The sequence below is a fragment of the Platalea leucorodia genome (genome assembly GCF_965183815.1).
Source record: "Platalea leucorodia genome assembly, chromosome: 11".
NCBI classification, from domain to species: Eukaryota; Metazoa; Chordata; class Aves; order Pelecaniformes; family Threskiornithidae; genus Platalea; species Platalea leucorodia.
This window is the reverse complement of record NC_138833.1, coordinates 16595925-16621399: the sequence shown is the minus strand read 5'-3', so window position 1 is coordinate 16621399 and position 25475 is coordinate 16595925. Positions and strand designations below refer to the sequence as shown.

At 38.6% G+C, this 25475-nt stretch overlaps 1 protein-coding gene across 3 annotated transcripts in view; it reads left to right on the top strand.

The window, feature by feature from the left end:
* The window catches only part of NR3C1 (nuclear receptor subfamily 3 group C member 1), a 74334-nt gene that overhangs the window by 40486 nt on the left and 8373 nt on the right, over positions 1–25475 (top strand). For all 3 annotated transcript variants that reach the window (XM_082324490.1, XM_082324489.1, XM_082324491.1), the window contains 5 exons: positions 3176–3339; positions 7394–7510; positions 12291–12569; positions 15568–15712; positions 25102–25232. In XM_082324490.1, the coding sequence (XP_082180616.1) occupies positions 3176–3339; positions 7394–7510; positions 12291–12569; positions 15568–15712; positions 25102–25232 (836 nt within the window). The remainder of the gene's footprint in view (positions 1–3175; positions 3340–7393; positions 7511–12290; positions 12570–15567; positions 15713–25101; positions 25233–25475) is intronic.

Here is a 25475-nt window from a genome sequence, read left to right as displayed (position 1 = left end):
TATTCTTTATGTAAAATCATAGACTCCCAGCCTATATTTCAATGTTTAAACTGAGATTTTTAGTATAAGAAAGGGAGCTACTGGGCCTAAAACTTTAAAGAAAATAAGGCAACTTACAGTAGCTTTTGACTGGCCAGTGATTACTGTTTTTAATAGGGGGTTTCGTTTGGTTTTGAGATAAGTGTTGGTTTTTTGGTTGGTTGGTTGTTTTTGTGCATATGACACTACAAAGTGGAGAAACAATTTAATTCCTTTTTCCAAATGGATCAGTAAGCTGGGGGGGACGGGACACCACAACAAACCAAACAACAGAAGAAAGTAACACGTGTATTGCATGAAAGGAAGCAAAGCTTTGTGGTTAAAATTATTTGTCTAATTAGACAGGAAAGCCATGAGCGAGCAAAGAACCAAGTACAGGTTCTCAAGCCTGATGTTGTCCTCTCGTCTCTGGATTCCTTCTGAAATCTTAGTGCAACAGCAGACCTGCCCCAGAGCGAAGGAGACGTGCACGCTGCAGCCACGTTGCCTGGGGTCAACGTGAGATGGTGCAGCAGGCTGCAGTGCTCAGTGAGCTGCTCTGGCGGCGGTGGGGGGCTGCTCCGTACTTCTTGAGGCAACCCAAAGGGCACGGAGACCTTACCTCTCTGAACACGGAGTAAAGCTGAGATCTGCTGGGAAAGACAGGAGCACCCAAAATGTGCAATACGTGTATAGTCCGTACTGAACATGTGGGCCAGTTGCGTGGCGGGGAGGGGTCTCTTCAGCCAGAGGAGCTGGGCATCACTCAGCTGGAAGCATGGCTCCGTTGACTTGAGGTTGTAATGTGCCTTTCTTCAAAGTATGTGCCAGATCTCAAGCTGTGTGTTAAGGAGGCAGGATTTCTGAAAAGGCTGGTTTTTATTAACCAAATACCATCACGCACAGCTTTGGGATAAGAGGCAGCAGTAGATCTGAATCCTCAGCTTCCTTAACCACGAGGGTTTTTTTCCTGCAAACCTATAGCCATTAGCTTCTCTCAGCCAATTCCTTCATCAGAGGAGATGGGATGCAGCGCCTCTGCACTGAGGAAGGCAGACATGCTTTGTAGAAGTTAGGATGAGCATGTAATTAAAGATGTGTATTTGCACATCAAGTAAATGTAACGGCGTTGAATTACATTCTGCTATTACTTGGATGTTGAGTGCTGGATTGTGCAACCTTAGTATTTTATTATAGCTTTCTGCTCTTCAAAAGAAGACAATTAATTAGAAAACAGAAAAGCCGTCATATGGATCATAGGCAGGATTACAGTCTATCGGTGACTGCCATTTTAGTTGACAGACTAGCTGTAGAGCAATAGAGTAGAAGTGAAGCAGCATTTCACAAATATTTTCTGAACGCAAAGGAGCGATGTGATGGGTTTGAGTTCTTTTCCAAGTTCTGAAAAGAAGTGTTCTTTCCTGGGTGGGCTTTTTTCTTCCCTTTTTCATCAAGGTTGACTCATTCTACTTCATTCCCACTTCCAGCCTTTCCTGTTGAAGCCTTTGCACCACCCTTGTTCTGATCTTATTCTTTCTTTCTTCCCACAGCTATTCCAGCATCTTCGAACTGCTGCTGTGTTCTTGTCTGTTTTTTACTTTTCTGCTCAGCCCTCTCTGCTCTAGCTTAGAGACAGGTCACCTTCTCCCCTAGCTCATATCAGACTCTGTTTTTTAGCGGGGTTCTTTGCGTGCCTGTACGGTCTCATTTTTTTCCCTAACACAAGTAATTTTCACTTTTCTCGGACCTCTGGTTCCGTATTTGTCCAGGTGTGGACTTCATTGACAATTTATTCTGGTTTGACTTCTATCCCTCCGTATTTGAGTGGTAGAAGTCCCACTCCTTGTGCCTGCTTTTATTATCCTACTCGCTCCCTGTAGGAGCAAACGCGACAGCAGAAGTCCTTGCAGTCACCGGACCGGCCATTTCTCAGTTGCTCTCTGGGGATGAGGCATATGGAGGCGACCTGTTCAAAAGTAAAGCTGCCCAGGTGTTGGAGTGGTTTAATTTGGGCTGGAATTTTAAGGTTTTTGTGAACGTTTGAGAACTATGTTTTTGTTTTTTTTTTTCAAATGTGTGACCAAATCTGGTCAGCCTTTCTCAAGGAGAGGAAAAGGAATTTTCCATGCAAAAGCCAGCCCACATACAAATGTTAAGCCCACATTAGGGAGTGTGGATGTTCTGGAGAGTTTCCGAGTAAAGGCACCAAAGTCTTAAAAAAAAGTGTTATTTTCTAGCTTCATCTGGGAAGTGGCTGGAACCCTGTTGGACAAAATTTTCTGTGAAAATCACTTTAAGCATACAGTATAGAAATTGCATTTTAAAAGTTTAAAACTTTGTGAAAATAAACTCAACAATGTGCCTTAGAACAAGAGGTGTCGAGGCAGCCTTCAACAGGTAATGTGTCAGGTGTTGGCTATGTTGTTCATGCTTGCTGAATAAGATTAGCCTCTGAACTTTGGCACAACCACTGTTGGTTCAGCCCTTATGATTAGAAGCAGCTCGAAGGTGATTACATAGATTGTTTATTGTTGCAACAATGGTTTTTTGGGTTTTTTTTTGTTTTTTGTTTTTTTTTGTTTGCTTTTTTATTATTAAAGAACTAACCCTTTATTTGTGGATGGCCTGTATGTTTATGTAGGAAAACCAGATCCTGAAATTAGGAGTAGACATTCTTTTCCGAAAATGCTGGGGTGAAATGATCATTTATTACTGTAAAATATGTCAATATATGGCTTAATTTGCACAGCTTCTTGTATAATAGTATCCCAGTAGAAAACTGTGATGATACTGGAAAGGAAGCTCTTGTAGGACTCAGTGCAGACTGCAGGGAATGTGACAGTAATGAAAACAATATGGAATAAGAGCGTGTTTTAAGAGTCAATTTTAAAGGCTAGGATAATTGTGCAAGAAACTTGGCTTCAGAGATGTGGCAGGGAAGTAATCTTGACCTAGTCAAATAAGCCGTGAAAAATCCATCCAGCTTTACTTACGTTTTACAAAATTCATTGGTTAACTGTTTCAGAGTCTAGTGAACTTTGTGTGCAGAACTGTAATATTTGAGGATAAGGGCAGTCTGTTTCTTGCAGTTATGAATATTATGTTTGCCGGTATCCCGTAGATCTGAATTAAAAGTATTTTTATGCCTTTTTTTTAGCCCTGGAATGAGATCAGATGTAAGTTCTTCGCCATCCACAACCTCGGCAACTACGGGACCACCTCCCAAGCTTTGTCTTGTTTGCTCTGATGAGGCTTCTGGGTGTCATTATGGTGTTCTTACTTGTGGCAGCTGCAAAGTGTTCTTCAAGAGAGCTGTGGAAGGTAAGACGTGTTTTGATGAATTTGCTGTTTAAAAATATAAAATCCACATAAGTATCATCCACATTCAAAACCAGTCTATTTAATCTTACTGGAATGCATGTTTTTGCTAGAATCCTACTGGAAAATCCCCTCCATTATATCACTGATATTTTCATAGTAAATAACATTGATAATGGTGTGATTATCTGAAGCATAGATTCCATTTACATTTATAAAATGCTCCCATTCACTCACAGTGTAAAAGGATGTATTGTTGTCTTGGCTTTTTGTTTCTTTCGTTTGCTTTCACTGTTGTTTTTGTTTATTTGTCCTATTTATATACAGCTATTTGTGTGCCTTAGATCTGTAAAGTTTGTGATTTTTAAGTTTAATGTTAGCTGTTTTGTGTATAAAACTGTGCAAGAAACTTGATAAATCTCTTGTATGCAAGATTATGATAGTGTTACAATTTTTCCTATAAGCAATATGGATTATATTACATGCATGTCCACGTGTGATATTTGCGGGGGTAGCTAGATAACAGGAACATGTGTGTGGTTTTGAATCATCGAGATTTCTCTGTAATCACAGGAAGAAAATTGTTCTAGAAAATAGAGGTGATGGAAAACTAAATGTGAATCTGTAGTGCGTATAGCAGAATAAGTAATCTGTGATTTTTGGGCTGCATAAGTAGCCATTATGTAATGAACTAGGTTGTACCTCAGTGTCTGACTCTGCTTCAGTATCAGAGAGACGCAGAAAAGTTAGGCTATATTCTCAGTGTCTCTGAAAGGACAGCGATTCCTCTGTTCTGAAATTACGTCGTTCTTAGTTACAGCCTTACAGGGTTTCTTGTCTCATACCTTCTTCAGGCAGCCATTCCTGGGTATTTTGAAGTGAATCAGACTGTCATTTTTTTGCTAACGTTTTTGCGAGTTGGGTTTCACTGGAGAGGAGGGAAGGCTGTTTTGACAAAGACGAGCCGCCATTCAGTCTTTCAGAAGCAGCTTTCTCCCAGTCCCCAGCTCACTGGATGCAGTAGGGACCTCCATGGAAATGCAGAGCCTCTCGGAGATCAGAAAAGTCAAGTTTGTATCTCAGTTTCTGCTAGTCGCAAGGGGAAAGGATGTCAGTTCTGTGGGAAGCTGAAGCTGTTTCTGACGTATAAGAAGAGATAATATGAGCTCAAGTGCAAATCACTGAGCTGCTTGGGCTCTCCGTGACTCTGGTTCTGTCTGGAGCTGTACTCACATTTAGAGCCAGGCTCTTTATCTGAAGCAAATAATCATCTTTATCTTTGATTAAAATAAGGTCACAGGATATCCCTCAGAAGTAGTATGATATGGCAGCTGAATATGTCATAGTGATGGCTTTGCCCATCCTCAGGCTTAAACAAATCATGAAAGTATTGATACATGAAGAAATCAACCCAGTAACTCCTTTTGATCAGAGATGCAACTTGCCACATCTTATATCGACTGTATTAATGTTAAAAATGTAAGCAGGGTTGTAGCTGAAAAATCACAATAAATTCCTCAAGGCTTACCTCCACTTTCATTTTTATTGTTCCACAGATTATCCTGACATTAATCCTTCTGATTAGATATTGTTGGATGTTTTCAGGAGCTCTTCCAGGATCTGTTAGTTCTAGTATTCACTTTAAGGAACAAATAATTTGCTTTTGTCTCTAATAGGCATTTTTCTTATTAGAGGCATATGTAAAAAGAATTTGTTTCTGTAATATCCTTTTTATTAATAGCTGCCAGGCACCTGTTAGTATACAGATCAAGCTGACTCTGCAAATCGGTTATCCAGACTTTAGCCTGAAACGCTTTTTTGTAGCTTTGTCTACACGCATGTGTACTGTGACGGAAATAGTCACAGAAACTGAAAGTATCCGTATCTAGAAAATCAATATAAAGTGTATTTCTTTCAGCAAAGAGTAGAACTAGAAGAGAAGAGGAAGGATGAAGGTGGAACAGTAGCTGTGCATTTATATAGTTCTTCATGCAAATGGGCCTTTCTTCAGGAACCCAGGATGGCCAAAGCCATCTTGTTCTAGTTCTTATTTTCATGGTGCTTCAGAGCCCAAAGCCCTCATGATGCATTTTCTCCAGTTCCAGCACCAACCCTGTTCACCTCCCAGGGTGTTACCCCCTCCCTGCTGCCAACCCAGATCTTCGCCGCTCCTCCCCACCTCCACTTCCTCGCTTCCGTCAGAGCCTCACACCTCCCCTCCACCAGATTTCCCCCAACACCACTGCCTCCTGCTGTGCTCCAGATTGTCCTTGTTCTTCAGCATTTTTAATTCCATCTCCCCAAATCCTTCGTCTGCAATTTCTAACCTTTTTATACGCCGGTGTGCTCAAATGAGCAAAGGCTCATTCAGTCTCATTGTGCTTCAGAGCCCCAGGCGCCGACTTGTGCTATGGGTGCTGCAACGTTGAAGAATGTCTAGCCTCTCTGTAAAATGCTCCTGTCTGCTGTAAATTCCCTTGGAAATATCTCCATTTGCTCACTACCAATTTTTACCAGTGTTTTGCTGGTGAGGTATATTTGTCTGTTTTTTGAAATGTATTCCTTTGTGCAACTGGCATGTCCTCTGGGCAGCAGTCAGACGACGTGGAGCAGAAGGTGGAATCAACTTCCCTTCATTTTTCCACAAAATGCTGATGTGACAAGAAGGCTTTAATATAATATAATACAAAGAAATAGCGTAGGTTTCACTTAAAAAGGCAAGAATAGGTAAATACTAAATACAAGAAATCAAGCTACTTCCACGGAGATGAAGCTCTTTGTTAGGTAAAAAAATGGAACAGCTCAGGAAGATCTAAACCTGAAACATCTGTATTGGCTGTGTGAAACCATGGTCTCAGCTGAACATCTTTGTGAGACATGAAATTATAGGCTCTGTTCTGCTACAGTGGTGACAACTATTCATCAGTTTATATTTCACGTGTGTGCATGTATATTTGTTCTGTATGTGTTAGTATGCTAATGGTAAACAGAACTGTGAATCATGGATCTATTTTCTAAGTTCTCTTAAACACAAAGATGACACAAGGGTCAGTAAGGCTTCCTCTTCTTCAAATGAAAAAGAAAGGAGGGTTCATTCAGAAAAATGTTCAGGGCTTCCTTGGAATATCAAGGAACTTGAAACGCTTCACTGGAGAAGTTTGACTAAAGCCATAGTAATGGACTCTGCTTACCCATAATTTTCACAGCTGACTTGAAACAAATTCCTTAACTGTGCTCTTTTTCTGTGAGAAGACTCTTGGGCTTCATTGTTAATAACTCAGTATTTGGAAAATATGTTTATTTCTCTCACTATTACACTATCGGGACTTTGAAATATAGTGTGAAAGCCTGGGTAGCAGCTTTCTCGCAACTAAAGAAACATCTGGTTTTAGATCCCTATCTGAGAGAAGGATGTCTTTTAGTAATACCTTTCTCTAAAGTTATCTTGAGACAATTATTCCTATCATTCAAATAATTAAGAATAGATAGTACTGTTCTGGTGTTCTGCTCTTAACAGCTAAGGAATACAGTTATTTTAATTTATGTAGCCCAAGTTGCTCTGAATCTGTGAATCCATAAAAATGTCAGAGAACTTAGTTTGTCCAGTTCAGACTCTTAAGTTAAACAAGAGGAGGTTTCATGACTTTCAAAATGATGAAAGCTATGTCTATTGTATACTTACAAAATGTGTTTATGAATGATATTTACATCTCTCGTGACACTACTTAGGGAAATTGGAAACACGCCATAGAAGATAGGTTTGAGGAATGTAAGAGAAAAATAGTTTTAAAAATAGAATTTGCCTGATGTTAACAAATAGAAAATAGGATTTCATTCTAAATTTATTGGCTTTGGTGTCTAAGTATGAGAAATCTGTTCAGTGTGTAGACATATGAAATCATATGGATACTGATCTCATTTTTGCAAGAAATTAAGTACAATAAGTAAAGATATTATATAGTCCCCAGATCCTTAATGTTGCTGAAAGAATGAATGACTTCATCTACTACTCTAATTGTAGAGCTTACGGTTATTTTGTTTGTCTTTGTGAATACAGGGCAGCACAACTATCTGTGCGCTGGGAGAAACGATTGCATTATTGACAAAATTCGGAGGAAAAACTGTCCAGCATGCCGCTACCGGAAATGTCTTCAAGCTGGCATGAACCTCGAAGGTAATTTAAAATTCTCTAATCCCTTTTTTATTTTTGAGTCCTAGACAATAAAGGTCATGCTGCTTATGAAGCTAAAGCAATTATCTGAGCAGCACTTTATTATGTTAAAAGTAAGTACTGCATTTTGTGGCGTGTATGAGCATTTTAATGGAAGGCAAGATTTTTTTAATGCTACAATTTCTCCTATACTTTCCTATCCGTACGCAATTGCTCTCTCTCTCGGTATGTTCAGCAGAAGTGAGTCATACACACAAAACAAGAGTTATTTTTTATTCCTGTCAGCACATATATCTTGTTGCTTTTTCACTGAACCTGAGACAGCAGAACTCTAGGAGAACTCTTGTAGGGAAAAGCATGACGCCAGCCCGTCCTTACTCAGGAGAGTGACCTGACACTGAAACCACAGATGAGAGGGAAAGCCCAGAGACCCAGATCTAAAGTTGGAGTGGAGCTTATATCTTCAAACTGAAGAAAGGAAATTATTTTTGTTCATGCTGTGGATTCTTCTTAAATGACTGTCAGAATCTGTCTAGAAAAGATAGGTTAAATAAATAAATTTAAATGTACCAGTACATATTTATTCTCCGCTAAGTCCTGGATGGCTTATGAGAAACTGAAGACCACATCAACTAGAGATTTAGCAGCAGTTGTAAAATGGTATAAAACATTTTTATTAGTGTCAGCTACATTTTATGCTTGATATTTTTTCCTTGAGCTGTAGAGATTAATACAGTACTTACTTGCGTAGTTATCATGGTGATACTTGTATAATCAAAATTGTCAGATAAAATAAAAATGTCCAAAATGTATTTGTCAGGTACAAATATGAACAGAGTTTCATTTCAGTCAGTGAAAATATCCTTTGGTAAAATGTAAGTGGTGAATTATGTTAGAGATAGATGATACTCATATTGGAGTCTATGTTAGCATGTCCTTTCTTCCTCTTCTGCTTCCAGCCTCCCTCAGGAGGACGAATTACCAGTTTTTCTACCCTGCAGGTGGCTGTACATGCCCCTTCCTTCAGAGCAAAGGGAAAAAACCCAGTGGTCTGGAATGCTTCCCCTCCTATGATGTTCTTACAAGTACATCCCGTACTTCATGGTAGAGATTTGCAGGGAGGAGGGGAGGGAGGTTGCTGGTTGGTTTGTTGAGGTATTACTGTGATCTGCGTGCAGGATGTGAATTACATCTCTTAACAGCCAAAATCTACAATAGTGGGTTGAGGTTGTCAAAGAGTGTCTCCCGGGAGCTACATTTAGCTTGTCAGGCACTCCCAGTGGGCTGAACCGTGCACTTCAGAGATAATAGCAGGGTAGCCCACTTGCCTATTCTTGGTGTCCAAGGTGGGAAGATGCGATGCCTTGCTGGGGCAGATGTGGCCAGTAGCAAGCAGAGGTACAGTAAAGCCTAAAGAAAGTTCCGAATAGTGCGAAAACCCACAATTTTCATTGTGAGGTAGAAAAGAATACTTTTTTTTTAAGACTTGTTTCTATTTTTTCTCTCCATAGTTGTTTTCAAAATACATATATCATGTTCATGTATTTATCTACATGTATAAAGCACCTTATTATGTATATTACTTTAATAGTAAGCCTTTCCATTCCTGCATCAATTTATGTGAACTCTTTTTAAAGTAGACACCAATATAGCTCTCTCAAGCTCTGGGACATGTTAGAGTTGCCTTTCTGCACCAAAGAAAATTAAAATTGAATGACGTCTGATACTTGCCACTTCTCCACATGTGGTTTGGAGCTCTTCCAACTATAGTTTGTTTGCCTGAATTATGGCACAGAGAATCCTAGAGAATACTGACTTTTTGGAGGATGGATATTGTTATAGAAGTTGTTGGAAAAGGGGGGCAGGGGGCGGAGCTTTTATGACTGAGAGGGAAAAGAGATCTAGAAACTCGGCAAGAGAAAAATGGAAGAACCCAAGGTGGTGTGAAACAGTGAAAAACAACCATGAAAACGACAATTTATCGGACAGACCTGAACCGATGGTGAATTGGTCGTCCAGAAGAACTTGTACAAAAGAAAACTGGAAGGCAGCATAGAGTGCAGAAGAGACTAAAAAAGGGTTCCTTTTATCTTGGCTATTTTAGGGTCACAGTTCAGGAATTACTGTTGTTTAAAAGGTAATTAAAGTTGCATACTTTTTAGACAGTAATTTCTTTTTGAAAAGTCATCAGGTGTATCCTCAGTGCATAAATAATGTTTATAAGCAAACCAGTTAATGAATAGCAAAATATCCTAGCATGGCAGTCTGAAGGCCCCTTTCACTGAGCCTTGCTTGCTGGTAGGATTCTTCCATGAACCTGTCCAGTCACATTTTTCATATCTCTAGGTTTCTAATATCTACAGTGAATTTCTCTGCTAGGTAATGGGTAGAAGACTAACTTGTTTTAAAATAAATAAATAAAATCTACCATGCAGTATTTTAATTCTCACCTGCTCTTGTGCTGAGACAAAAGTGGCTCCTTGTACACTAAAAACATGTTACTGATAATTTTCTATTATAGTGTGGTTTATCATCAGTCATACCTTTGGCCCTACTTATCACCCTTTTCTGGAACTTTCTTGTTTCTGTTGCATGGTTTTTTGGGTGTAGGGGACTGGAAAAACATAAAACTATCAAGCTGCAGGCACCAGAGATTTATACGGTAGAATAATGATATTTTGTATTATAGCCTTTATTCCTTTGAATTCTCATTTCCGCTTTCATCGTTAATTGACCCTAGGCGTTCTTTGGCATCCTTTCTCTTTCTGATGTGTTTGAAAAAAAGATTTATTGTTAGGTTTTATGCCTGTAAAAAGTCATCTCATAATTTTTTTGGCTTTTCATTTTATAGTTAAACTGTTGGCAATTTATGTTTTTTTCCTGTCATCTTCATTTTGAATTTATTTCAGTTTTTTGAAGGGTCTCTTCCTCTTTCTGATATTCATTGCCCTGCTCTGTAACTGCAGTGGGTTTTATCATTATAAATCCCATTTTAGAAGCGAGGGGCATGGTCTCCGTGTCTGTCTGGCAGGGGTTGGTCTCCAGCGTGGTGGTGGGAATGTTTCATCCCCTCCCGGGCCGGTGAGCTGCCTGCGTGGCTCCCGTGCGCAGGCCATCTGCCCGATGGGCAGGAAACGGGCGCAATACAATAGGAAGCCTGTACAGCCTCGCTGGATGCCCAACTGCAGGGGGGTTGGGTTTTGGGGGGGGTTGTTTGTTTTTAACAGAAAATCTTGGATGCTTTTATTTCCATGCTCAGTTTATCTGTATGGATTATCTTCTGTAATTTGCCCTAAGGAGCTGGTTTTAAATTTGTGGTATTTCTATATTTGAAAAAAAAGATTGTAAAGAAATATGTTATCTCAACCTTCTTTTTTGTGACTTACAGCTAGATATCTAAGTCAGGTCTAGTAGCATAGCCTAATAAAAATTCTTGCATAATACTTTGTCTTATCAGATATATTTCTTTTGATTATAATTTTACCAGACTTTCTGGGCTGGAAATACTCCATACCAGGTGTCTGCATTAAGCTGAAGGCATGTGCATGTAAATTTAAGTCAAAGCAGTTTGTTTGCTTTTGAGAACAAGGATAATGGGGCAAAAAATGCCAGAATGTTGAAAGGATTTTGGAGCAGCCATTTCAAAATTTAGATGAGAATAACAGGCAGCTCTTTGCTCCAAGGAAATAACTGTTGCTATTCCCCCATGACAGTCATGGCAAATGCGGCCAGTGTGCAAGCCTTTGGGAAAACGCAATTTATACAAGGTCCATAGAGAATTTCTTATCTTTAGCAGTTACTTTCTGAAGTCTCTGTCCTAGCCAGTGGGAGAAACGGGGTCAGGAGGGGGTTTTTATACATTGTTAAGCTTGGTGCTTAACACCACCGGTTAAGAGTTGGTGCATTTCTGATGATGAGAGATTCTGAATAGGTCAGTAGAAACTTTGAATGTGAAACCACATTACATGATGCTTTTATGTGCTACTGATTTATCTTGGAAGTTCCAGAACAGAAACCAATTAATGAATTGAGACACAGGAGAACTGGGTTTCATTTTGGTCTCAGTTAAATAGTGTGTTCAGTGTAGCAGGCTGCGTCCAGGAGAGCTGAAAGCCAAGTAGGAGACTCCATTATTGACAATATGCTAATAAAATTGTTGCTCCAACTTTTTGTAGTTTACAGTTAACATCTCTGTGTGATGTTTTATTTATTTGGCGAATGAGTTTTATGGTTTAATTACGCAGCAATGATTTATATGGAAGAGAGCTGGCAAGAGAAAAATCTCCTCCTGCCCAGCATTTTCAAAAAAATGTTTTCCCTGGCTCGAGAGATTGAGTAACTTCTTACCCATTAAATATATTTTTTCCTTTCTTCTGTAGGGTTTCTATACTTAATATTTTAAGGAACTTACAACGTGTGCAGTCTGGCAAATATTTCCAAACAGGTATCATGCTGTCACATGAGGTTTCACTGAAATTTTGCCTGTCACAGAAATTGTAGGATCAGGCCTTGTCTTTGTGCTACCTGCAGATGTTATTTAATGTTTTGAAACGTTAACTTAAATGTGACTTTCATTAAAACGTAAAATAAACTTATTTTCACAGGGAGCTTAATTAGAATTGGAAGTGAAATTATTTACAGATTTATGAAAAAATGCTTTAAAAGTTTCGACTGCCTGATCTACAACTGCAGGAAAACGGAAGCAGCATTTCCTCCGTTACGTTTTTATTGCTGCGTGGTCACTTTCCATTATCTAACCTGTGACTTACCAAAACTTTCCTAGCTCGAAAAACAAAGAAGAAGATAAAAGGAATTCAGCAGACTAACGTAGCAGGAACGCGGGATGTTTCTGAAACGCCTGGAAACAAGAGCATCGTTCCTGCCTCCCTGCCGCAGCTGACCCCGACCCTGGTTTCCCTGCTGGAAGTGATTGAGCCAGAGGTGCTGTACTCGGGCTACGACAGCACGCTGCCGGACTCCAGCTGGCGGATACTGTCAACTCTCAACATGTTGGGAGGACGGCAAGTAGTAGCTGCAGTAAAGTGGGCAAAGGCAATACCAGGTAATATGCAAACACGTTAATTACAAAGTGCAATCTATTTATTGTACTTAAAATCTGTCTTGCTATTCGGTATCCTTCAAAGCCTTCACAGATAAAGTTTTAGTCATATCTGAGCTAATTTGTGTCTCAAATACATCTGGAATGGAAAAGCAGAAAAAACACAAAACACATGCAAAAATTTATTTACTAGGATTACAAGTTAGGTCATTTTACTTGAACCCTTTGACCATTGAGTGTTAAAATTCATATTAAAATAGAGATTTGTTTTTAAAAGTAATATAGAGAACTGTTTTTATTAGCTCTAGCTGCACCTCTTAGATAATTATTTCTTGAATATTTTTAGCAATGAGATTCTCTTGACTTTTATAGACTGGTGCTGCTGTACTGGCTTGTCTGGGTCTGCATTCATGGATGGTTCTTTTTTTACTGCCCCTCACCCTACCTGTAGTTTTTTCTTGACTGAGAATAGGCATTTGAGCATGCAGTGCCATAGTGGAAGTCAAGATGTTCCTTTTCTCTCAAGCACTGTAGCGACATGATTAAACTGACTGTCACCTGGGGAATGTGGAAGGTTTGTTGCTATTTTGGCTCCCACCTAAAGACACAGCAATTGCCTTACAGAAGAAGTGAGGTCAAATCTCAGCCTTGGACATAACGCATAGCATCCCATAGTATGTCTTTGGGAGAGGCCGGGCCTAAAAGTAAAGCTGAAGATCTGTTTATTCCTGACAGAACAAAGACTAGTGTTTTTCTCCCTTTCGATTCTACTCCGTACCGTTAGCTACCTGTTTTGAAAAATCCTAGCAAAAACACCTCCATAATGCATATGTTGCCCAAGAATAACGTCACATAATGGGTCTGCCAAAAAAAAAAAGTCTGATAATGAAATTTATGAGTCCTAATGGTATCTCTTTTGAGGCAGGGGAAATAAATTAACAGTAGGAAAGAAAGGCTAGTAAACTCAAATATATATGTCCAACAGAGATGTGAATAGAGGGATTTGTATGTCTGTCAGGGTTTTTCTGCAATGGGGAATTACGCTGAATTAGCTAAGGTCTACATTAGGAAAAGCTCACATGCGCACTTTCTTCTGGGACAAGTCTTTAGGAGACCATCTGGTATTCGCAGATACGAATTTAGACACCATTTTTATAAAACAGTTCTGTGTTCATAATCTCTTCTGAACAGTTTCCTTAATTAGACAAACCCTTCAGGTTAGAAAGTATGCTTTTAATGAAAATGCCCATTTTCTCTTTAATAATTATAGTAATAGGAACTATTCCTATCCTTTTTTTTATATTCCTTTTTTTTTGGTTGCTAAGGTGGTTCTTCATGAGTATTTAATTGTATACACTGCTACTGGTTGTACATCATCAGACATAGTAACAGTAAGCCAGCATTGGTTGCTAAACCCTTTAGCTGGGATTTCAAAATAGCCTTTTCCTGAGGAGGGTTTGTGCAAAGATTTCAAGATTTGACCCAGTAAGTTTGAAATAACTTTGAAACACTTGGCTTGTATTTCAGAAGTAGGAAATGGTAGTTACTGCTTTCTCCAAAGCCAGAAGCTTTTCTGAAGTTGTTAGACGTACCAAGTTTTGTTATATATTAAGCTACTCAGTGCTATCTATTTAAACGTCTTCAGGAAGCAGCACTGTTATGAGCTCTTTAGCTGTCAGATAATTAATAAAATTAAATAAAATCATCTTGAATTCAGACTTCAGTAATGATTCAATGTGGCAAAATATTTTCTTGCTAAATATAGGGAGGATCTGATAGGAACTAGTGTTGCAAATTAAAAGCTGCCTACATTTTAAGACTGTTTAAGGGATCAATTTTCAGATTTTACACAATACCTCATTGTTCAATTGGCTCTGTTCATGCTATATATTCTTATAAGATTAGAAGCAGGTAATGATGGTAACTAATGCAATACGTATTTTGTAAGTTCAGTCTATGGTTGTTGTTGAATAAGAACAAAATTTGACACTAAACTGTGTATTGTCTAGTGGACTGCTCTCTCAAAAAGAAAAAAATACTGTTATTTTTCGAAGATAGCCAAATGAATTATAGTGTATATTAAATATAATTGTTGTCTTTTATAATCTATCTAACTGACCATCAGTTCCAGATAAGCGCACACATACAGTCTGATTTTTTAAATATTACATCCCCTTTTAATACCTGTAGTACCTATTGAGAATTACCCATCTGGTACTCTGTCCATCCACAGAGTAACCAGCACCGGAGTTGCCAGAGCCCAGGGCTTTGCGTGTGCATGCACTTTTTTAGATGGGGTGCTGAGAATTTCTTTAGAAAATGTGTATATGTAAATGTGAATATAATATATAATGCAAAGTTCAAGAGTTACTCTCTCTGTTGCTCTCTTTTGCCTGTTTTTCTGCGTTACATATGTTTTGTATGGTCAAGAGTTAGACATTCAAACCGGCTGAAGGCTGAGTTGTACTGAAGCCTTCTATTCAAACCACTCAAGTCTCATATGTAGTCATATTGTCCAGAAGACGTAATTTGAGTCCTATGATTACGAACACTTAATTTCTGTGTGTGCAAAATCTTGAATAGGCAAAGGATTCCTTAATGGTATACTAAGTATTTGAATGTAACCTTAGTAGCTGGAAAATGGCGTTGAAATTTTGCAGCCCTTTTAAAGTGCATTCTTTTTCATTCAACAAGAACTTTCTTGTAAGAAACCCCTTATTATTCTAATTTCTTTTTTTCTTCCGCCAAAAATCTAATCTAAAATACTTCAGAAGTACTTGACTGAATCAGATGATTGTAGTATGGCAAGAAATCTTGTTGTTATTTCAGGTACAGTCATCGCAGTTACAGAAATTGTTATCGAATACACTTTTAAAAGTGGTAATCTACAATGGCAGTACAGAAGCTGTACTGATGATACGATGGTCCTTTTCATAGTTACAGTTTTTTCTTTTTTTGCAACCAATACTGTCACACCTCAATTTTTTTTTTTTTTTCCCAGGTTTCCGAAATTTACATCTGGATGACCAAATGACCCTTCTGCAGTACTCATGGATGTTCCTAATGGCTTTTGCTTTAGGATGGAGATCATATAAACAATCGAATGGAAATCTCCTGTGCTTTGCACCAGATCTGATTATTAACGAGTAAGTAGAATGTGAGTCATTTTCCAGGTTTCTCGGGGTGATACTAGACTCCACGCAGTATTTCTGGGTTTTGCACTTGAAAGGTGAATCACTGGATAGCAAATTCTTGTAGAGATCACAAATCAGTCTGTCATTCGCAACCTGTTTTTCTTTTAGCAGATTGCTTAGTTTTTAAATAAGTCAAATGAAAGAGGGGTATTTTAGATATTAGGTGTATTTATATCAAGAAGTTTTTGTGGGAGGTGTTTGTACTAAAACGTTCCATATTGTGACTGTTCCTGCACCATTCATTATAATCGTTCATTTTATCAGAGCCAACACAGTTGAAGCTAAAAATATATCTGGGATGGAGAGGAAAGTTTGGTAAATTGCATAATGTGCTGTGTGTTTATTGTATAAAAGTGATAGTATGGTGCTACCAGTTTCACAGAGCTCTTGATCAGTTAAACATTTATATCTGAGCCCAATTAAACTCTGGCTAAAATGACAAGGTTACAAATGGAAAAACTCATCTGACATTTTTTCGCTGTTGTTGAACTTTGTTATCAATTTTCAAGAAAAGGTGAATTTGCTAGAATATTTGGACATCTTTTTTCTTGCACCATGCATCATTTTCCTTGTATTTTTCAAATTCATGTTGTGCAGTAATTCCATGTTGTAGAGGAGTGAAAGAGGGAATTCAGGTTGTTGCGGTGATGGGCAGAAGGCTCAATTTGAGATTCAGTGGGTATAAACATTTTGCGCAGACATACACATAGTTATATTACATTCCATGTGCTATTTCAGAGGTGTAGTAGCAGACCAGGCTAGGTTATGCCTTTCTGCCCCTAGTCTGGAGAGCAAGCGCTCCGTCTAACCCCTCTCCTGTATAGGGGTGTATTCGGGAATCGGTCCCGATGGACTGCCACGCTCTCCTGCCTTTTACTTTGAAGCTCTTTCAGCGGTTGTGTCCTTCAGCTCATATTCCAAACAGCAGTTTCTTCAAGCAGGTGGAGGAGCGTCTGTGTAGTCTGTAACAAACCTTTCAAGTGATCTTTCAGTCTTGCAATTCCAGTGTTGCTAGCAATATTTATAAAGCCTGTCAAGACATTTTGTCTGTATTGTGAATTAGTTGCTGAAAATATTCTGTGGATGTAAATCTCTAAGGTTGCTGGCCAGAGCCATTCAAAATCTAGTTTACCCATCTGCAGCTTCCAATTAATTTGATGCTATCACTACGGATTTGCCATTTCCTTTTTCATGAAATGGCATAGCCCATTTGTGGGGACTAAAACTAACAAATACAGTTACACAGTGCCTTTGACATTGAGTACAATCACAAAACGTTTTTAGCGTCACAATTTCATTGATAATATTTGAAAAGTCATGCAAGTGACAAGGTATTATTCGTGTCTTTGTATTCCTGTCTTTAAAATGGAGGCAATACTAATCCCTTTGGCATGTTTTGAGACAGTAGTCTCAATATATTTGTTCCTATTGCACTTCAGTGTCAAATCTCCCAAATCTTTTCTCAGTTTAAAAAAATAATAATAATAATTGTTACATTTTCTCTGAGATTAGCCATTTACATTTCAGACTACTTTTTTCTTATGATTATTTAGTCACGTTATTTTTTCAGTGTAAATATTTTTCCAGGCTTTTATGAACTGTAATTGTTTCTTTATAATAAATATTTTTTAAAAAAAGGTGAGGAGCAGATGATGGGTGAGGGTCCATCTGTGTACTTATGTTTATTAAAGTCTCTAGAGTAAAATAGGCTCCATGTGGTGGAATTGAAATAACTGGTATTATCGCTAATAAGCGTAATAGCATCTAATTTGCTTTAAGTCAGAGGTCTCCTGCTGTTCTATCAATGGGTCAAAACCACAGAGCTTTACAGCTAAGTATGTGTCAGTACTCCTAAAAAAAAAACCTGCAAGGGTAATCCTATTATACTAAATATTAATTTTCAGTTTCATTCTAGTTACAGTTTTGGTACATAAATTGTTTATCAAAATGACATTTGTTTTCAATAAAATATGTAGACTGAGAGAACTGCAGTTTCTTCTCCAGTGTGCTACAGGTTCCCCATAAAACTCTCTGGTCGTAACTTTTTATGTACCATTCATCAATAAAATACAGCCACCTCTGAGTTAAATGTGACAAATACTGAATAATACATAAAACCGCTGCATGAGTTATAAGCAGGGAAAGCCAGAGGGGCAGTGCCATTGGGGAAGCGCTGCTGATGCTAAAATGTTGGGTAGGACAAGAAAGACATCATGGACATCAAGAAAAAAATTCACTTGGATTTTAATGATCAGATGTGTCCACTCTCGCTGCTTGATACATCATTCAAAAGATAGTACTGCCGTACATAATATCCCCTAAAAAACATTTTGGGGTTTATTCAGTGCTACTTTCCGATATGCATCTAAGTGATCTTTCACCCAAACAACTCCCACCCCCCCACCACCCCCCCACCACCCCTAAAGCTCTTGCTTAATGTTTTGGGTATGCTAGAAACAAGTCCAAGGTAGAGTAATAAGTTAACTTTATTTGATGTAAGAATCAGATCTTTATTAAAACCTGTTAACCATTATAAAATAAATAGGTAAAGTAGCATCCTCTAAAAGTCAAAACTACTCCATTATTTGATCATTCTAAAAATAATTGTAACATTTAATAACATTACAGTGAATTCTCTGGAATAATAGGAAAAAAGTGAGTTTTCCTCATAAATTTTAAAGCTTGATTCCACTAAATACAGTTAGGCGTAGGTGTTGTGTGTGTAACAGAATCAGAACCTTCATTTTGATTGTCTGGAATCTAGGATCACGGTCATTTTTGCAGTTAACTGAAGCTGTCTGCATCAGATTTTTGGCTTCCTGTTCAGTAGTTTCAGATTTCTGCATGCAGATGAAGAGGTGTAAGTTGTTCAAACTTGTAATTTTTGAGATCTGCAAATGACATTTCTACAGGTCTGTTCTTTATATGAGCATTTTTCATTTGTAACTAAGGATTTGTTCTGGCTTCATATCTATTAATTGCAGTTTCAAAGCATTATTTCACTGGAGGACTAGAATAAAATTATGTGTCTTTACCCGTACTGTGTTAGAATACAGTAATTCCAGGAGATCTTCTGTCTCTTCAAGGCACAGCCTTTAGATTGATGATGGACTTGTTTTTCTTAAATGGAAGTATAAACAAGTTGAGGAGTTGGCAAAAACTTCCAAGCCTCACATGAGCGTCTCATGAAAACTTGTATCATTTCAGCCTTACAAAATAGTGGCAAATACTCACATGGATGTGTGTTCAGTTCTGTTGCGTAATTTGAGTTTACACATGAAACAAAATTGTATGTTTCAAATTATGCTATAAGTAATAAACATCTCACAGAGTATATGGGATTACACAAATTCAGATCTCAATTAGTAGGATTTTTTAAAATTAGTAGGATTTTTTAAAATTAGTAGGATTTTTTAAAATATATTTAGCCTACTTCTCACCCCAAAAAATCCTTTAATTTTACTTATAAACAATTGACCCTCAGAAGAGTCACAAGAAAAGTATAGGTGTTATTACGTGCAACGTAAATCAAGAAATGGAACAGACAAGCGTCTTAGAATCACATAATCACATAATTTCTTTATTTTCCTTTGTATCTTCATTACAACAATAACCTTGAGTTGGTCTCAGAGCACTTCTTGGTGCCACCATTACCTGTAGGTTGCAGCAGCATAACACAGGTGAAGCATTCAGGAACGTGAGGGCAGGGTGAGTTATTGAGCAGTGGTTGCAGAGAAGTCATTAATACTTAATGTCTGCTGCCGAGAGCTGAGGTTGCATAGCTGATGTTAACGGAGGCAGGGGGAATAATACATAACAACAGAGCATACAGTGCCTTCCGCTGTGGTAGTTCTATGGTTACAGATAAGTGCAATTACTTCTATTTTAATTTTCTTTGGGTTTTATATGAGTTTCTAGAAACCATTTATTTTATTCAGGTTCTGAGCTTTAAAGACTTGTCCTCATATTTGGTACAATTCAGTGTCTTCAGCTTCAGGAAGAGAAACTCCTGTCTTTGACAGGTTCTCCAAGCCTTGGTGATTCAAATGGACATAACTGCAAAACATTTTTTTAAGATTGACTTCTTTATGGGGATAATAAGACTTTCTTTAGTTTCATGTATCTGCTCAAGCGTCTGAGCAGCATCAGCCTTTCATGCATTTATCCTTGCACCAACCCTGTCCAATATTATTCCTGTATAGTTACTACTTACTTAGATATGGAGTAGCAAGATCCACTAGCTCATGTCGACACTTTTTAGGCAACTGTGTGTAACTGGGCTGTACATAAAGAACCTGTCTAACCCGTTAAGAGGTTTGTCACACTACATTTTCAGCTAACAGATCCTTAGCATTTATAAATCTCTTACAATAAATGCACAAAAAGCTTCCCCGAAATCAGTGGATTTGTTTTGCTTAGTGCTCAGGTAGCTTTAGCTGTGGTAGTGCTGAATGCCACCATTCATTAGTACCATTGTAGATTCTTCCATAATTGAATTTTCCAAGTATTATTGATGCAGTCTGTGGTAGGAAAGAGAATTAAACTCTGTTCTTAAGTCTTAAGCTGGCAGCCTAGTCCTTTGACTGGTCTTCTCCTAAAAATCGAATATTTATTGAATATTCCATTTTTATGTCTGTATTCCTATCATTTATTTAGGGGGAAAAAAAAACAAAGACAAAAAGAAAATCATCCAATATATTTGAATAATGTTTATCACATATTGGATATCCTGAGTTAATATGCCTGATAGGGGTTGGGTAGGGTGAATTATAAAGTTGCTGTGATATGAAAATAAATTACTTCCCATAGCATTTGTTGAGTGCAAAAAGACTCACCATACGTATACATAGCGTTGCTTTCACTTCATACGCTTATGCTGCATCTGTACAGCTTTTAATTTGTTTGTCTACAAAACCAAAAAGAGGGAAAGATGAGTTTCTGAAGATCCAGCTGTCATTTCTGCAAGAATACAGGTCGCTTCATCATTCTTCCTGCTTCCATTTTTTCTGAACACCTGGCTATTGCAGTTGATCGAGGTTTGGAAATGAAAGCCTCTTTCTCTCTCTCCCTCTCACAAGCTAACTAGCGGTAGCTGGAGGTGGGGTAATGCAAGCAGCGTGCTGCAGATGCTCACCCGACGAGGCAGTGAAGTTAGCGGTGGTCCCTCGGCCGGTTCCTGCCTTAGCCTTCGGGGAGGGAACGGCATCACGGGCTCCAGACCTGAAGAGCTGGCACTGGTAAACCTGGGCAGGAAAATGGGAAACATTTAGTGCTCCCTTACGGTCGATCATCTGTTGGATGGCAGTTAGTGCCCAATCTCGTTTCCACTTCAGTCAATAGAAGAGCTGCCACTGAATTGCATAGGCACACCTTAGTCCTCTAGTCTGTAAAATTGGTATTTCCTTCCCCAGCTAATTCTCTGCACAGGGAAAAACTACAGAGCAGCCATTGACAGCTTTTAATCTCCAAACAGGTTGGGAGGAGAAGGGAGTCATTCAGCAATTCATCAAGGGAGGGGCAAAAATGTATTTTAAGTTATTGTAAGGCTTTGGAAAATATTTTAGATTTACATTTCTATATTTCGTTTCTGGGTAGAAATAATATACTTTAATGGATTAGCACGCGACTATTCAGTAAACTCATCGTTTTACATTTCAAAACAAGAAAAATGTTTTTTTTATGGACGTATGTCTATATCAGCTGGCAATTTTATATATAAATATGTATTTTTATATACACACACACAAACACACGACTCAATTCAAGTTCTTGAAAAGTTTGGCAGCTTAATAAATCTCAGGCTTTAGACCATCATTTAGTATTTGGAGATTGTATAAACCTGTGATTTTGTAGTATTGTATAACTGTTTCCACAATTTGCGATTCAAAACATGCTTTAGTTGAAGTTGGCACTGTTACTGTATCAGCTTTAGGCCTCTATTTGTGTCACAGTGTACATGAAATTACAGTGGGCAACAGGAACTATTGCACAGTTGTGTTCATCAAGTAGCAAATGCCATTTAATTGCTGCTTAGCTTTAGAAAGAAGTTCTTGGAACCCCTGTGTCTTAAGATTTTGACGGTGTTTGCATGCTCATCATCTTAGCTCTTTACTCTGCTTAGGTGCGTGGTCAACTCCTTGGTCTCATTTGTCCTTATAATATTATATACCATGCTGAATATCTCTATTGGTGTTACTTGAATAGAAAGAAAATAACAAGGGATTACAGTTATATAAGCAATGTTTTATCAGTTCTCTCATTCTCAGAATTTTTTCTGAACATTCTTCTGTAACTGATTCTGTGGAGTTGGTATCATCTATTTTTCAGAATACCAGCATCTTGTTTACTCATTTTTATTCTTTTGTAGACTTAGCTGAACTAAGTGACTCACAGCAGTGTTGAAAATCATCACATGCCTTTATCATCAACATGCATCCCACACAGAATGCATATGCACATCCCGTGTGCGTTACATGGGCTTTCACTGAGCTGAAGCTTACAGCTAATGCCCGACTCGTGTTCTTCTCCAAGGTAGCTGGTTACAAAAGCAGAGGAATATTAGATACTCATAGAACTAGAAGGTGCTTCAAATCGGACTAAGTTTACAGTCACTAAAGCAGGATCACTTCAAAAGTGATAAAATACTGTTCGTCAGCTGTCTAAGTCTCGATTTATATGAATGGCAATAATCGCAAAAGCATTGAACTGCTGCAATCCGCCCAGTGCCACCGGGGAGCTCCCTGGGGCTCGCCGGGGCCTCGGTGCTGGCTCTGCCTCCTACGCCAGCGGCTCCTGAGCTTTTGTGGAGTACAGGCAACTGCCAGACCTTACAGCTTCCCTGGGATTGCCAGCCCCGCTTATCACCAGGGCTTTACTTGAAGTCAGTACAGTTCTGTAGATAGTTTCTGCTGAGGAATCATCTGTGAAGTCATCGCTAAGTATAATATCTATTTTAATTAGCTAAGTATAGTACCTAGTTCAAGTATTATATCTGGTTTATGTGTGGGTAAATTAATTCATAATGTTGCTAAACGCCCTCCATAGGGAGGGGTACCAGTGAAACTGAGCAGGGAGTAAGAAGAGAGCCCTGAAATCCCTGCTCTTCGCTGGGTCTTTTGTCCGTGACTCGACTCCGATCCTCGGACAGCCTCCCTCCATGCACAGCTCTGTGGCAGCTGAGATCATCTGATGTGCTCTGGCCAGGAGATCTGCGAGGGGAATGTCTGGGACCTCTTCCCAGACCCTTTGCCAGCGTTAAGGACTATCCAGTGAATCAGCTTCCCTCTTGTTCTGGCTCAGCCTGGATCCGCTGCCCTCCAGGGCATAGTGCAGAGCTCATCTGTGCGCTCTGACTTCTCTGAAGGGGGGGGCTGTGTTTTACTCTCATTTTTTTGAGGACTGCAATTTGCATAGCCTTGGTATTACCAAAAATCTGCATGTCTTCATATAGATTCGCAGACTTGCGGTGATGATTGCATTTACAGCAGATAGAAATAAATGACAGACTGGCTCATTTCATAATGTTTATTTTAACCTTCTGCCCAGAAACGGTGATAGTTTTACATGAGGAAAACTGCTGAGCCCTGTCATAGAATGTGTTTAAATTACTCAATTTGAAATATGTAAGATGCCCTTTGATACAACCCAGAGGGGTTAGGAGAAAATTTGCCAAACGGCCAAATAGTGGCTTTGTGTCAAGTGCCCAGAGAAACATCCTACAGCTGAACATCTTACTCTTATTCCTACCTCGTGCAACTTATCTTGTATGCGCTTTGTATTCTTGCTGTTACTCCCTGATTATTGAAGTCTAACGTAACATCAGTGTTTATAGGTTCATGTGCGTGCATGCATGCGTGTAGCTGTAGATACCATTTGTGTATGAGGCAGTGCTGCACGTAGTCCTGTTACACTCAGAAGGAATTGTCCAACAACATGCGATTGGAAATGATGGGGTTTTAGGCTTGTACTTGATTTGTTTTTAATACAGTTTCAATAGCTTGTATTTCTTTGTCTTTCAAAATCCATCTGAATTCCTATTATTCTTAGGTTTTTGCACCTTGAAAAAGGTGTGTGTTTCTTGTTTTCCCTTAGGGTTTCTTATGATGCTTGTGAAGGGTACATTGTATAAGTCTCTCACAGGGCTAAGAAAGGGAGAACTGAAAAATGGTAGCAGCTTTGGAGGAATTGGTGCCATTTCATAACCAAATCTTACTCTTAACTTACACCGGGATTCAATTTTGTCTGTTTGTTTAGATTATAATTTTGAATAGGTGATGTTTTAGAAAAGGTGACACGTTATTAACAAAAAATAAATTGCTAGCATCACTGTAGAGAGATTGTGCAGTCATTGCATTTGAAATGTACCATTTTGCCTATCTTTGTCTCTACAGAAGTTTACATGGAGAAGTATAAATCTCTCTTACACCCTTCAGAATTAATCTGGTTTTGTTGTTCATTTCTCAACCAAAACTGTAATCCTGCAGTATTCACAGTAACCAGCTATAAAAGCACACGTAAAGTGTGCCTTCAGCTGAGGCACTAAATAAAAGGAGGAGTTCCTGTCTTGATGCAGGATTTCACTGAAATAGAAAAACTAAAAGGAAAAGAATATATAAATACATAATGTTTGTCATTCTGATTCCAAGTAAGTGCTTTCCAAGATTTTCCTTTGGTTGTTGACATGTCTTTCCATTTATGGTTAGAAACCTTATTATTACAGTACAAAGGTGATGAAATTTAATTGCAATGCCAGGCATCGCTTTAAGAACATAAAAGGATATGAGAAGTATAAAGTCACTTTGAAAATTGAGAAGTTATGGGAAGTTGATGCTATCACTAGTGAGCAAATATGTATTAAATTTAGGTGGACTTCTCAAAAGTACTGAAAGAATTAGAGAAATCTCTAGTATAGTATACCATCATGTTTCTGTATACAGATTAAATACTTGGGACTGCCAGGCTTTGAGAACTTTGTCACACAGTGACCGAACTTGATTTTTATGTCACGTTTGTGCGGAACTGTTGCGTCGGCTGTTGATAACAGAGCTTGCTGATCGGTCCTTGGTAGAGACAGGCTTCCTTTATAACACTGGGATTTCATACGTCACGCTCCCCTCGTGCTGCAGTTCTAGGCCAGTGTTTATATGTGGTGACCAAGGCAATCACCCTGAATGGGTTCACTGGGGAAAACCAAAGATTGTTTTGCTGCGAGATAGATCCGGTACTAGCTTGTCATCTGCCTCTACAACCCCCACTGCTCTTGAATGAAGCATGGAAAAACTTAGATTTAGAACTTTTAGATAGCTAGACATTTAACTAATTTTTATATTCTTATTTCTCAGGCAGAGGATGAATCTACCCTGTATGTATGAACAATGCAAACATATGCTTATGGTGGCCCGAGAGCTATCACGGCTTCAAGTCTCATATGAAGAGTATCTCTGCATGAAAACGTTGCTTCTCCTCTCTACAAGTAGGTGAATAGTTAAAATACCTATGTGAAGAATGTAAGTTTAACTTGCCAGTAACTTGCCAGAGTGTGCATGTGTAGCTTAAAATTGTGTTAGGTATCTGATATAAGATTTCCTCTAGGATCCTGTTTTTTGCAATAAAAGTCAAAATATTCCATTTGGCACCTGACTATACAGGGTTAGTGAAGGAAGTTCTGCTTTTAGCAGATACAAGACATTCAAGCCTAGATATTATGGATCGTGTT